The sequence below is a fragment of the Telopea speciosissima genome, chromosome 1 (assembly GCF_018873765.1).
Source record: "Telopea speciosissima isolate NSW1024214 ecotype Mountain lineage chromosome 1, Tspe_v1, whole genome shotgun sequence".
Taxonomy (NCBI): Eukaryota; Viridiplantae; Streptophyta; class Magnoliopsida; order Proteales; family Proteaceae; genus Telopea; species Telopea speciosissima.
The window spans coordinates 14,116,427-14,131,463 of NC_057916.1; the positions used below are offsets into that span (position 1 = coordinate 14,116,427).

The 15,037-nt window shown below is 38.1% G+C and overlaps 1 protein-coding gene across 1 annotated transcript; it reads left to right on the forward strand.

Moving 5' to 3' along the window:
* The first annotated feature begins 3,463 nt into the window (after positions 1–3,463).
* LOC122661570 (protein NETWORKED 4A-like) lies at positions 3,464–10,575 on the forward strand. Its single transcript, XM_043857047.1, has 3 exons — positions 3,464–3,741; positions 7,805–7,916; positions 8,936–10,575. The coding sequence occupies exons 1-3, from the start codon at positions 3,616–3,618 to the stop codon at positions 10,543–10,545; spliced, it is 1,848 nt and encodes a 615-aa protein (XP_043712982.1). The 5' UTR covers positions 3,464–3,615; the 3' UTR covers positions 10,546–10,575.
* Positions 10,576–15,037: the final 4,462 nt, after the last annotated feature.

The following is a 15,037-nucleotide window of genomic DNA, read 5'->3' on the forward strand; positions in this document are numbered from 1 at the left end:
CGACTTTGAGATGATAAGGTCATCTAAAGACATTTTCAGATAAGATTGCATGAGGCATTCAATAAAGGAGGGAGAAGGGATGCTACATGGCTCCCAATCCCATTGCCCCTTTTAAGGTGGCTCATTTATGGGCACCACGCTCTCTCACAGAAACCCATTTTCCCAACAGCTTTTGTCCACGTGTACAAACGCCCCTAAAATTTCTACATCCCTCTTTAGTCTTTATCTATCCCCCAAACTTGTTTAGGACTCAGGGAGAGTTGGCCTGGATTTTCAGAAACCCAGGCCTGATTTTCAAACGCTTATCCCAGCCTAGCTCAATTTCCAGCTGGGAAATACTAAACCTGCCCCGGTTCTGTCAGGCTCATCCAACCCATACTCCGTCCAGAAAAACTGATCAAAAATGTTTACACAAAAGCTATTTAGTAGGGAAAGTCAAGGTCATTAGCATTGGAACATACAGTCATATTTGGTTTTCTAATGCTCCAAGTATTTCACTTAAATGAGGTATTGGAAAAATGTATTTAAAATGTAAAGTTTCAAAAATGCCTCCTTCCCATACTTGAAAATTTGGTTTTACTGCTTTTCTTCCTATAAGGTTTGTTACGTTTATACTGTTGTTTTATTGGAAGTAAAACACTTTTTGTGTGGAAACTTTAGTCCAACATTGGAAGTGAATGAAAGGTTAATATATGGAAATACTCTTTGTGGATGTCAAGCTTTGTTAGAACTTCCAAGGGTTTTTCATCTCTATTTATAAAAAAATTGGGGGGAAGTCGGGTTTTATTGTGTCAGCTTTTGAGGGCTTTAGATTTATTTTCTAGTAGAACATTGGCCTAAATTCAAGGAGAGGTCGCTGTTGCGATTCCCCCATCTGATTGATAAATATCATGTTATTCCACTCTTTCTTGCCCTCAGCCACTCTCTTTCTTGAGTTGGGTATACCCCTTAAATAGGATCTAACACAAAATAATAATAATAATAATAAACTTACAAACATGGTATTATTACATGGTATCGGATCAAGTTTTGATCATGCTCAAATTGATATGATACCGGTATAAATTAGTTATATCGAACAAATTTACCTCTAATTTTCCTAAAAAAATGAGTTTTGTTTTTTTACTATTTTACCTCTTATCCATATTTTGTCTCATTGATACGGTACTGATACCGATCACTTTAAAACTGTGCAGTAGCGGCTGTATCAGGCGATCCGATACCAATATCTTAAACCATGGTTGCAAAATGTTTGAAGGCGGGAAGCCACTTAAGCCAGCTTGGAGTCCTTCCCTCAACGATTTGATGGTTCGATCGGTATCGGACCGGCAGGTTTATTGTCGCCTCTACGGGTTCACGTAAGCCCAAAAAATGAGATTCAAAAAGTTTTGACTTTGTAAAACGTGTTATTTTCCCGCCAGCAAATGAATTTGTTGCGCAAGGCACGATGTGGTGACTTCAGACTTTTGAGGACCCACACGTCGGAGTTGTTTTCTTCTCACGTTTTGACGTTAGAGGTTAGACATATTTCCAAAATTACCCTTATACTTGCCAAATTATCGCCTTTCAAAGCAAGGTCGCGTTTACCAAAAAATAAAATAAAATGGACACTTTCGTAGGCGTTAATGGACTTATCTCTTTACCAAAAAAAAAATAAAAATGGACTTATCTGATATTAAAGTTCTTAATGCTTCTTTCATTGATATTTCTTTTCATTTTATTCTAAGGGACCTGAATTGTATAGAAGATAATTCGTCTAGGATGGCTCTGTCTTTGGACCATTATCGTCTCCTGTTCTTTGCTCGGTACAGTGATCCAGTTCCTCTCATAAGAAGCAAGAAATAATGACCTAACCCCTGCCCGAACACACTGCTCGGAGAATGTCATGTCCACCTCCGTATGAGAGGAATTGGACCACTATACTGGGCAGGGAACAGAACAAGAAAAAAATTCCTCTGCCTTTCATGTGTGTGCCAAATTGACCTGTCTTCATTCTTTGGTTTCAGATGATGTGTTTGTCCGAAGTCTAAGGCCTTTCACATGATAATCATCAGCAATAGAGGAGAGAGAGTTTATTGATCAGAAAAGAGGTGGAGACAACGGGGAGAGAGAGAGAGGTCCAAGAGCCATGGCATGATGTATATATGCTTTGACAGTTAGAGTGGAGCAAGGGTATTGACATTTGACAACCGTGGGGTCAATTACTTTTTTTGTTTTTATGGGAAAGGGTCAATTACTTGCTATGGGATGAAAAGGAAGACTCATTTCATTTCATCATAGTACGAAAATAGATGGACACTACTAAACTCACTTTTCATGCATGTATAACGAAAAAAGGTCATTAGCACTCCATAAAAATGTTACCAAACTAGGCTTTATGAGTAGGGATGTAAATGGTTAATCGAAAATTCAAATTCGATCCACATCTGTATCCGTTTAGGGATATTCGCATTCGTTTAAAGATATCCGGAAAAAAAAAAAATCCGAATACTTAATAATAGAAAATTAAGTAAATAATGATCTTAAGGGTTTTTGAAAAGAGAATCATGATTTAAGAGATATGGGGATCGAGATTAAGTTGTATCCGCTAGGGGGAGGAAGGTCTGGGTTACATAAGGCATAGATATAAACAGATGGTTGAAAATCCGAATTTGATCCCCATTAGAATCCATTTAGAGGTATTCTTATTCTGGCAGGGAATATCTAGAATCGATCACATCCAAGCCGAATCTGATCCATTTATAGGCCTATTTATGAGAGGTGTTTTTTATTGGACAAAGTTTTCCTCCATCCATAGAGGACAGTTTACAAACCCCTCATAGGATTTTTGTATGATCCAAAGTACCCTCCTGATCCCCATTCCCGTCCCCTCTTGGGCCTCGATGAATGGAATCCCATTCACGTGGGTGGAGGGAAACTTGGTCCTTTTTCTTTTTTTGGGGGTAATGTTATTAGAGGGTAATGAAAGCTTCACAAACCAGGTTTGCGTATAGGATGTACGAATCCCAAGTTTCTAACCACACAAACACATGATGGAGTCTCTCTCTCTCTCTCTCTCTCTCCACTCCTCCCCCCCCCCCAATACAGATTGTCTATTGCCCAGCTGCCCGTAGCAGCCTATGCGGCGCAGACTAGGTCGTGCATGTAATGACCGCCTTACCCCTGCCCAGTGCCTTGCCCGAGTGGGGGTAAGGTGGTCATTGCGCATGCGATCCTATCACGTCGCACAGGCTACTATGGTCAGCTGGGCAGTAGGAGATCTGTGCGACGATGGGCAGCTGGGCAGTAGGAGATCTGGATTCCCCCCCCCCAACAAAAAAAAAAATTATTAGATTATTGGCCCCATTTCATGGAGTCTTATTTTCATTTCCCTTTACACATAAGGGTATTTTCGTCATTAAAATTTAGGCATGAATAGAAACTCGAGCATTCCCCAGCTTCCCTCGTTTAGGTGGTAGTCTCTCTCTCTATATATATATTAGCAGGTGTTGCCATAACATGATCAGAAATGACTCATTCTGATCTTATCCACCATTTTTAAATCTTTATTGGAGTGGACAACTGGGTATTTTACTCTCTCAATTTGATGTGAGCTTTAAAGTTAAAGATGGTTGTATGAGACTTGTATCTCATTATCTCTCACAGAAATCTCGGTGGGTGTTGCTCTGGGCATTTCTTCCTCGCGATAGTTCTGAAGATTTCAAGCATTTTGCATTGTCGACCTGCCATTCACCGGAGAAGGTTAGTATCCCATTTCTGATTTCTGATCTGTGAAACTGAAAGTTATTTCCTCGTTTACTTTCAAGTTCTATGTTCGCAATGATTTCCATTTGTCTTTCGGATGTTGATGATGTAGGTTAGTTCGATTTAAGTGTTGACTCTTTTCACAGGATTTATTGTTCTTTTTTCTGTTCAATGCCAGGAGATTCTTCCTTTATCTCTTGAAATTGGAAGAGTTGGAGTCTTCTCTCTGTCTTGTAATGTGTGGTATAGGCTCTGAAATTTTGAACTGTTCCCCCTGTGATCTCTTCTACTTGAACTGTGTTCGTGGAATCATCGTAATAGTTTTCTGATCACGATCTTTCAAATTTTAGACGGAGAAGAAAATCGAAAAGGAAATACCGCTAACCTTTACTTGAGCAATGATTTTGTTTTTTAGAAATTCTGGAGATTTTTCTCTGTGGGAGATTATTCTAGGTTCTTCGGTTAATTACATTGTGACGAGAATACCCTTATCCGTGGCTGTAGCTTTGCCTGTAAATATCCTATTTGATCTCTGTTTTTTCTGTCTTTTAGTACCCTGTAGCGAGGGTACTATGGTCATTGACTCCAAGTAGTCAAATAATTTTTTATGCCTTTTACTTTTATATTTTAAGGACTACTTGATCTCAGAGCTTTTGTTAACCTTTCATGGACGTAGCTGTACCTTTTGGTCGATGACAGATCACAGTGGTAGGGCCAAGAGGCCCAACACCCACGCACCCTTCTCTGAACTGTTGGCCCTCCTCGAGTCACCATTACAAATTAGTGCTTGCCATAAATACACCTTTTCCAAAACCAATATAGAGTGATATGGAATCATAATACTATTTATGAGATATGCTTTCTTCTCCCTGTATTTGTTCTGTCTTGGGGACCCTGAGATGATAGCAGAAAATACAGAGCGAAATGGGCTTTAATTTAGATACAGGATTAGGATCTTCACTTACAAATTAGATATGGATCATGGTTGGTACATGATACATGCCCTAGATCAGTTATTTGTGAGAGTTAAACATAAGCCCTTAATCTCAAGCTTATGGTACTGTTTATACCTATGACTAAAACATACAGGATTAGGAGCTTTACTTACAAATTAGAGATGGATCATGGTTGGTACATGATACATGCCCTGGATCAGTTATGTGTGAGAGTTAAACATAAGCCCTTAATCTCAAGCTTATGGTACTGGTTATACCTATGACTAAAACCCATTCATAATACATATAACGGCTGTGTATATTTATATTTTTATGATCCCTTAAGTCCTATTAATATGTTATTGATCATATAAGGGAATTTATGTCATGATAATTCTACCATAATATACATATCTGTAAGTGAAATAATCAAATAGGAGGTAGGTATTGTTTGGTGTATTGTGTTACCTTGAGATACATTCAACGGCGGATTTCGAAATAATGATGTTCAATTGTGGAATTAAAATGATAGATTTATGGGTGTAGATTTCCTCAATTCTGCAAGGAACTGAATGAATATTTGTCATCGCATAAGCTCTCCAATTGACAAATATGGAAAGCTTTCTAATAGGAACTATTATAGCCATTATATTAAATCTGAACTAAAATCCCAAAATCTCAATCTACTATTTTTTGGGCACAATGATGTACTGAATCCATCAATTAAGGGAGCGGATTTGTGATTGTGTGTATGGCCTTGTTACACAACTGAAGGGACAGATTTCAAGTGGCTTCTTGGCGTAGTCATTTGATGTAAAATTTTCTATTATGCCATTACTGGTCAATCAGTGAGCCTAACCTGCCCATCCTGTTCTTTCTTGTAACTTGCATCATTATCTCAAGCTTTTCTCCATGTTTCAATAGTCTAACCTCTATTCCTCAAAATGCAATATAGAATTATTTAAAAAAAAAAATTTCCTCTGTTACAAAGTTAGGAGGCTCACATGGGAGCTGTGCACAACCCACTAGAAGCCTACTTGACATCTGGGACCATGAATGACTACACCCACATTTTTCCAAGTTCACTTTTTGTATAAATAGTAGAATGTGTGACTATATAAGAACTTTATCTAGGTTCTTCCCTCTGTTCCAGTTAATGAAGGGAATTTATAAGGAATCTCAACTCTTAATTCAGGTCCAATCTCTTGCATGAATCCCCAATTGTAGACCCTTAGCCCATTGCAGCCCAATGATGTGGTAAGTTTACCTTTTCAACAATATAAAAGGTCATATCATTTATCATACCTAATGACTGGTCATTTATCTGCTATTATATGAATAAGAGCATGTGTAACCATTTCGGCCAGTCATGTACAATCTCTTCTTCCCGCTGGAGCAATGATGGATTAATGGATGGTGTAGGCTAAAGAATTTGTGTAGTGTGCACTCATATCATGTGCAAGTCTACAATGCAAACTCTTTATCCTTCAGTTGATTAGGATACATGGGATATGGATATTTCTTATATTATCTACTGTTTTCTTTAACTGTTGGTTTAGATCAATGTATCCATAGCTATTTGCATGTGAGTAGAAGAAATATCATATGATTGTCGGTTTCTTTTTGCAATCCGTAACTCTCTTTTCATGAATTTCTCTTAGGGGGATGGTTATCACTGATGGATCTTTGCATCTTTTCTTTCCTTTCACCCCAACCCCACCTCCCTCTTATGGAATGCTCCTTGGGGAGATAACTGTTAATGGTATGAGGTTGGCTATGCATATTCATTTCCCACCATACTCTTATCTGTAGCCTGATATTCTGTTAAACCACGTGTAATCCACTCCTGAGCCACTACCTCCACCCTGATGGATTCAGCCACGGGGTTTGTCCCTGAGCTCCTATCTTCATCTCTTAGTTTAGCCCTTCTGATCTTGTATTTCACCTTTCATCATCCTCTACTTGCCACATTTGTTCTCTTTATGTCTTGGTTGTTGATTGCCTATATTCCGTTCATAAAGGATGGCTTCTCATAACCATATTAACTTCCCATCAACTTGATTGGTTTTTGTCAATCATAGGGCACTCCATAATCTCCTGTCTCCTTCAATCACCTTGCTTCTGGTTGTATAGAGTATGTACAAAATGCTCTTCATTCACTTTCCTGTTATGTGTAATTAGACCGAGCTGGCATTGCTGTGTTTGGGAACTTCATAGTTTTCATTCTTTATTTCTCTCTCATTTCTATCTACTCTTGTTTTTACTGATAATGCACTCCTAAATTCTCTCATTCCAATTTATTTAGTAAACTGTTTATTGTTAGACATCCTCAACAGTTCTTACCTTGCATTACACTCTCTTTATATCCTTCTAGCTATTCATCAACAAACAAAGAACAATGTACCTTTTCTGATATGCGAGCTGTTCCAGTTATGAGCAATACGGAAAGATAAGGCCTGCTTCTGACCCATGTTGTAGACCTTCTAAAATCGGGATGTTTATCTCAACTTTTTTTTTCTGAACTATCTAATGCATTATTATACATCTCTTGTTTTGTCAATACATATGTTTGAGACATAATTCCTCTTCCCCACCCACCAAAAAAAAAAAGACCCCATTTTATGCAACAAAGACTCATGAAGTTCTTTCCTCTTCTAAACTTCATTAATTGGTTGAAATAAAATAGCTTTGTAGTTAACCTCTACCATTGAGGCAACCTTATCTTTAGTTACTCTCATTTCAGATCTTCAACCCTTTCAATTATAGCAACTTGTGTAAATATTAACAGTATTTGGTGAAGTTCCTAAGAAGCTTTGGTGTCTTAAATCTCATTTAGATAACCTGGGCTCAAACTAATGCAGAGTCGATATTCAAATCCTTCTCCTGATTCTTGTTCATTGCTTATTTTTCTTGGAAAATTTAATTGCTCAAAGCTACAATCCGGGTCACTTTGGTTATAAATCTCATTCTTTTTTTTTTTTGTTTTGGGTAGAAGTTATAAATCTCATTCTCTAACCATGATTTATGTCGTCTTGTACCTATTTAATCTCATTGATTTGCTTTTGGTTTAAAATGAGCTTTGTTTTCTTAGCTTTGGGGTCATGCTGTTTGTTTGTATGCTTCAGGCCAAAATGAGCAAGAGTTTGATGAGGGCAGAAAGAAGAAAATCACATCCTTTGTGGTGGGATAGTCATATTTCCCCAAAAAGTTCAAAATGGATGGCTGATAATACGGAGGGTAAGAAACTGTAATTGCATCTTTCCATTCTCGTTTGAATTGCAAGTAACATTTTAAATTTCTTTGAGAAGAAAAAATGGAAAAAGAAATGAAAGTAAACAAAACAATGTAGCAGGCATACCACAGATTGAAAGTTTTTTAGGGCTGATATGGTGGATCAAGAATCCCAAAACATACAAATCGTGGGGAACTCTGTCAATTAGCCAGATTTACAATTGCCTTCTCAACATCAGTCACCTTGCTCTACACAGTAGACTTAATCTGTATATATTTATAGGGTGAGGGTCCTTTAAGCAAGCGGCATAGATGAGTCCATCAATGGGGTGCGGTAAAACTATATCGTTGTCATTTCATATGAGAAAGATACAGAAATATGGGAAAAAAAGGTTCTTTGAGTCACTGGGGCAGGGTACACTGGTACCCTCTCTCTCTCCTCCTCACATGAAATGACTTCATTATCTACTTATGGATGAAACCATTCCCGTTTACACTTCATTGGTGAGCTCCCCTATGTCGCTTGCTCGGAGCACCCTCCCCCTATATATAATTCGCTGTTTGACATTCAATATTTTTTTTGAGGAAAAAAAATTTTCAAAATGCAAGAGTGGAGATTCTTTCCCATGCCCTCTTATACGATGAGCCATGAAATCTCACACGACACTCTCTCCTCAAACAAAATGTGAGCCTCCGCTCTTATTAGTTGCGGTTGTTCTGGGCGTGGAAAAGATACCATATAACCATATTTGATTGGAAGTGGACAAACTGACCAAACGGTTTGAAGTTTGAAAAATCTTGACCAGTTTTGACCCCCTCCAACCCTTTTTCTCTCCTCAACCTCCGGAATAAAATGGTGAGCGTACTTCCCAACCTTAAACCGCTCAACTGTCAGTAAAATTTTTCTAAAGTATGCATTTTTAAGCTCCTCACTGTCAATGATCAATTTGAAGAAGTCTCCCATTTAAGTTTCTCACCAAGATTTCCCAATTATTCAAAAATGACGAAAATGTCATTGACATCAGAGATGGATCGCAGCGTCCAACGGATGTTGAAGCTGATCGAAGGCGAAGGAGACTCGTTCGCTAAGAAGGCTGACATGTATTACCAGAAGAGACCTGAGCTCGTCTTCCTTGTCGAGGATTTCCATCGGATGTACAGATCTCTCGCCGAACGTTACAATCACTTGACAGGAGAATTGCGCAAAACCATTCCCTCTGATTTAAATTCGCAGAGCTCTGGCATTTCTGAAGCGGTCTCTGAACAAATCACTCCCATTTCAACATCTGATCGGAGATCTATCCAACGGAGGACTACCCACCGGGCTGCTGGTTTTGATTTCTTTCTGGGTTCCGCCGGAGGCAGCTGCAATGACCTCACTCTGAAGGATGTTGAGCATTCATCGTTGTCTTCGTTAGATTCCGACTTGGATTCTGATGATGCCTCGTCTACCAACAATTACTCTGGTCCACCCGTCAATGGCAACGGCGAAAGATTGCATCGGCGGGTTATTGAATTGGAGATCGAGCTACGCGACGCTAAAGAAAGACTCCATGAAGGAGAAGGAAACAGAGATGGTGGTAATGCGAAGACCACCGATAATAATGAGAATTATGAGAAATTGCTACATAAGTTTGTAGGGTACCAGGAACAGCTGAGAATCACAAACGAGAAGCTGAAGCTCGCAGAGGAAGAGATTACCAGGTTGAAGCGTGAGCTTGGGGATGGTGAATCAATGAAGATTGCCCGTAATTCTCAGGCTCAGCTTGAATTAGTGCAGAAGGATATCAAAGTGGTGGAGACCGGCAATAAATCAGGGGAAGGGCGGTCGTTCGATATGCAGGTACAGATTCCTGGATTGGAGACTAGTGTCCCGGCCCTAGATTCTGGGTCCTCGATTGAAATACTGAAAACTGCAAACAGAAGGCTTCAGGATAAGGAGGACGAAATTGCAAGGTTAAAGTTTGAATTTGAGAATGATAAACGATCTTTGGAAGAGGGTACAAGCGATACAGGGTTGGAGGTAGAGGTATTGAGAGAAGAAATATCCAAAATTAGCCAGAATTCCTCTGCGGAGAAGGAGCGGTTGGAGGTTGAAATATCAAAGGTGACAGAGGAGCGTGCCCCGCTAGAGGCGAAGCTCAGAGACTGCGAATCGAAGGGTCGATCTCTGGAGGAAGAGATGGAAAGATTGAAGGCGGGCATTACACAGAGAGGAGATGATGTGGAAGCATTGAACAAAGACCTTGACGTATTAAAATTAAAATACGAAATGCTGGTTGCAGAGAGAGACGGGTTGAAGGCGACGGTGGAGACAATGATGGCGGAGGTTAGTTGCAGAGACGATCGGATGGAACAAATGGAAGAACATCTGAAGAGATTGCACATGGAGCAGATGGAGATGTTGGCAGGGGCAGAGAGGGGGAGGAAAGTTGTGGAGGAACTGGGAGGAAAGGTGAGGGAACTGGAGGAGGAGGTGGAGAGGCAGAGAGTGACCATATCAAACGGTGCTGAGGAGAAACGAGAGGCAATTCGTCAGCTTTGTTTCTCGCTGGATCATTACCGGAATGGGTATAAGCAGCTTCGCCAGGTTTATATTGGAAACCACAAACGCCACTCGGTCTTAGCTTCCTAAACTTTTCAATCTCTCTCTCTCTCTCTCTCTATATATTGTTTTATTTTCTATGTTGTACATCATGTATACCTGTAGATTAAATGTTTGCACTGAACTCGTGCTATTGGTTGCATTTGTTTATTCTGCCCTGTCTCTCTCTCTCTCATTTTGTGTGTAATTTTGTGGTGTAAGATGTTCGATCGAATATCTGATGGAATCTGCCTTTCTCAGTTGTTATTGTCCGAGTCCTTGAGTCTTGAATTGGGGGTAAAACCAGGTTTAAAACAAGAATCGGTATCTGGATAGGGTTCAGCTTATTCTTTGTGTTTGAACCTTTCATGTATTGGCTTTTTCCCTTACTTTACTAACGGTTCCAATTGCTTAATCATTCTCTTTAAATCATTACAACAATGCATGAAGTAAGATTATTACTTCGAAGTTTAAAACATAACTAAGCAATTTTGTGGACAACATGTTAAAGGAACTTAAAAGCACAAAAGGCTACCACATGACAATTGTAGCATGTGTTTAAGAAAGAGCTCCCACAACAAGTATGTGAGAACCCGACCCTAAATGATGTACTTGGATACTTCTAGAATACCAATTGTACTTCCTCTCATTGTATTAGATGTTAGCTTGGTCGTATAAACCGAATTTTAAGGGAGAGGGTTTCCTACAACACCAATGTGGGGATCTCTCACGCCACATCAATGACGATATGAAAAAAATATATTATTTTTATGAATCTACGTGATCATGATAAAAGATAGAAAATAATAAATTAAAAAAAAAAATCTCATGCAAGACAACAATATTACACTGGCATCATGAGAAACTTTTTCCCGAATTTTATGTCTGTTGATATGCTTCTATGTGCGTCTCCCTTTACTTGAAGCCCAAGCCCAACCCCAACCCTAAGATAAGCCCATCTGAAAGAGCATAAAATTTTTGAACCCAATCCAATCAAATCCAATCAAAATGTTTCAAGCCTATCATAGCATATCTGGAGTGGGAAGAGCAAGTTTGAAGTGTGTACTCTTAATCATGGTTGTAATCCTTTTGAAGGAGATGGTGAGGGAAAGACTTTAATCTGTGTGTGGGCTCCACCCAGGAAGGACGATTTCCATAACTCCAAATCTTGAACGAGTCTTAACGTATCTAGAGGCCTAATTTTCTCCAACGAAATTTCACTGCAAGTGGTAGGAAATGATTGATGCAGACTTTTCAAACGGTCTTTTAATTGCTAATCACCAAAGAAAGATATCTACATAGTTCATTGAACTTGAGGAGCACCCACACACCACAAACACAGAAGTCCCTTCCATGGAATTCTCAATTATATGAAGTCAAATTAGACTGTTAAAAAACTAATAACAGGAAATAGATATATAATTAGCTCATTACATTACAGATCAAATGATTTTCTAGGTTTCCATATAATCCATAAAATTTGACCCTATTTGTTTAATATTGGATCGTTAAAAGGGAAGGGACTTTTTTATTACAGTTTGACAAATAATTTGTAACCTTGGTTCATATATAATAACCTTAAAAAAATGTTATGGTTAAAGTGTCACGAATTCAAGCAATTAAGGCCATATGAATTCAATGTTGGATTTTAGTTTGGGAAAAATTTTGTTACTATCCAAGTTGGACGAATGTTTCTTCGCGCTATCTGGATTTGCAGTCAAAGAAATGGAATAACTCATTTACCCTTTGAGGTCACAAATATCCTCCTATGTTTTAGTATTTTTTAAAATACCTTTTTAGATTTTCTTTTTTTTTTTTAATTTATTGTGAACCGATAGCAAGAACATTCCTGCATAACGGAGGACAGCAAAATTTTAGCTGCTTCAGTTTGTAGATCATCATTATACATATATTATCTCCATACCATACCACTTATTTGTGTAGACTCTAAACCAGTATTTTAAAAATGGACCGGTTTCGGGTTATATAGACCCGGCATGTAGTAATTTAAAATATCCAATTGCGTAAAGTTATGGTTCAATCCCAACAATCAGAATTGCAGGGGTTGCCATAAGCTTTGTAGGGAGCGCAAAGGCAGTGGTGGGCATTTCAGATGTGGATGAATTCGCAAGAGGTGGTGGATCTTTTGATGCAAATTAATAAACTACTAAAGGGTGGCCTTGCCGCCTTGGGAGAATTGTAACTTATTTTTGATACTTTTGAACTCATGAATACTTTTGAAACTGTATCAATTAAGAAGAAAGACACGAAAATAGTAGCAATAGCATATAAATGGGCTACGCAATCTAGGTTTAGTCGATTTTCTGTGTGATTAAGGGCAATGTTGATAATGTTTTGTTTATTAAGTTCTCCTTTTAAAAAAGAAAAGTAAAGAAATAGCTACTCCTTTGTCTTATTGATCTTGTCAATTTCATGAATAGAAAATATCTTTTGAAGTATTTTATTAATTAAAAAATAGGATGTAAGAAGACGCAATGTACACCTTAGGCTTATAGAGCCTTTTCCCTTGCATTTATCTACTCTCCCAACATATGCATACAAAGAAGGCTTTGCTACCTCACAAGTCACTTTCTTATGTGATGCATGAATCTTTTATTTAATTTTATTTTAATTTTTTTAAATGTGATGTGTATATATTGAGTTATTTACTCTTAGAACCTAGTAACTAAAGAAAAAATATAAATTATTTTTCTAACTTCAGACAGGTTTATGAGACTCATACAAATTGAGGTTGAAATTGAGACTGGGCATGCTACTAGTGTGCCTAGCAGGTGCCAATATCTCTCCTCTTCCTTTGGAAAAGACCCATTTGCCCTCCTGATCCAACCCTATAATTGGTGTATGTCGTTACGTATCAAAAATTGACGACATACCCAATTGTCTCTCAAAGATAATATATTAAAATGGAATAAGAGATCGTTGATTGATCGTGTAGTCCCTGCATTAGCACAAGTGCCAATAAAAATATGCACAAGAGTATCAACATGATAGAATTTTTTATTTCAAAGAGGTGAGACAGTAAATTCTGTGTCTAGGCACAGAAACTATTCAACCAAACAACCTTCTGTTTTTCATTAAAGATTAAAATAAAAATAAGATTAAAAATTAAAAATAAATGACGTTAGAAAAAAATTTTAATTATTAAGATTTTGACGCCAGAATATAAAAACAAATGACGTCATAAAGTTATTGAAATGAGAAGAAACTTCAATTGTCCACGTCACACTGCTTCTAGAAGTATCTGGACATGGGATATCCGGATATGGATATTGGATAATGGGCGGCAACTGTGTTCACTTTGCGTGTCGTGCGCCCCGCTCACCCGCGGAAGTGGGGCCCACGGAGTGAGGACTCTATGAGGATCCAAATTGGGACGGTATACGTATATGGTTCATTCTCTCTTTGTTTTTTTTTTGGGTTTTAGGGAGTAGAGATATGGTTCTCTCTCTTGAGCCTTTAATTCTCGACTTTAGTGGTAGTAGTTAGTTAGTTAGTTGGGAAAACGATTTAAAAAACATCACACATTGGATTGTTGCGCGGCTGCACCCTCTTAATGCGCGCACCAAAAGAATTGAAAAGCATCATCAAACCCCAAACCCCAGTGGGACCCATTACCCCCACAACTCAAGAAATATTAATTAATATCAATATAAATAAAAAATAAATATTTTTATTCTACATTCTTTTTTTAATTCCAAAGAAAATCTATTTTTCATTCGCTTTTCTATTCTATTCTACTCGAAAGAAGGATTACTACTAACTATAACCCGGGGGCTGATGTGGCTAATTTACAACCACTGGATGGTAATGTAGATTAGTCACATTTAATATTTTCTTGTATTTGTTTTTGGTAGGTGGTAGCGGTATGAACGTGTTGCCAAAGCTTTACCGAAATGTTCCAGCCAATATTTGCCATTTGGCAATATATTTGGCCATAAAATTTAGTTCACAAGTAATCCGGATAAAAATCCTTTGCTATGCATTGATTTGGCGGTGGGACGTGTGAGTTCGACGCGTGGATGCGGTGACATCCAACGGTGCCAAACTCAAAAAGAATTCACTACATCTATGTGTCGAACTTGCAAGATCGGATTTTTTTTCAAGTAATATCTATCATTGTTTATCTATTTATAAAATGAGGTGATATTCTCTATCCGTTTGTGCCACTGCGTCTAGACACATGGGGTAGGACGCGATAGTCATTGTGACTATTCAGGGGAGCGGGGCTGTCACTTTGTCCACTCCCATGTGTCTGGACGCAACCTGTGTCCCAGTACAAAAAACATTTCCCCTTATAAAATTTGAAACAATCTAATTTTTGTGTATTAAGAAAAAGAAAGTAAAGAATCAAAGCCAAAATTATGTACCATCTACATATACATGCATAAATGAATTCAAATTGACATGAATTTTTATACATAATTTAACATGTAGCTAATCCATAAGAGATCTTGTTTATTCATATGATTAAAAATTGCCACACTTTTAAACCTGATCGAAATTGAAATAGGAAAAGGTAAAC

Excerpts from the sequence above, each read along its gene's own strand:
- LOC122661570 (XM_043857047.1), top strand. The coding sequence starts at position 3,616 with ATGAGACTTGTATCTCATTATCTCTCACAGAAATCTCGGTGGGTGTTG. Across the intron at positions 3,742-7,804 it reads CCTGCCATTCACCGGAGAAG|GCCAAAATGAGCAAGAGTTT; the intron begins GTTAGTATCCCA and ends TGTATGCTTCAG. Across the intron at positions 7,917-8,935 it reads GATGGCTGATAATACGGAGG|AGATGGATCGCAGCGTCCAA; the intron begins GTAAGAAACTGT and ends CATTGACATCAG.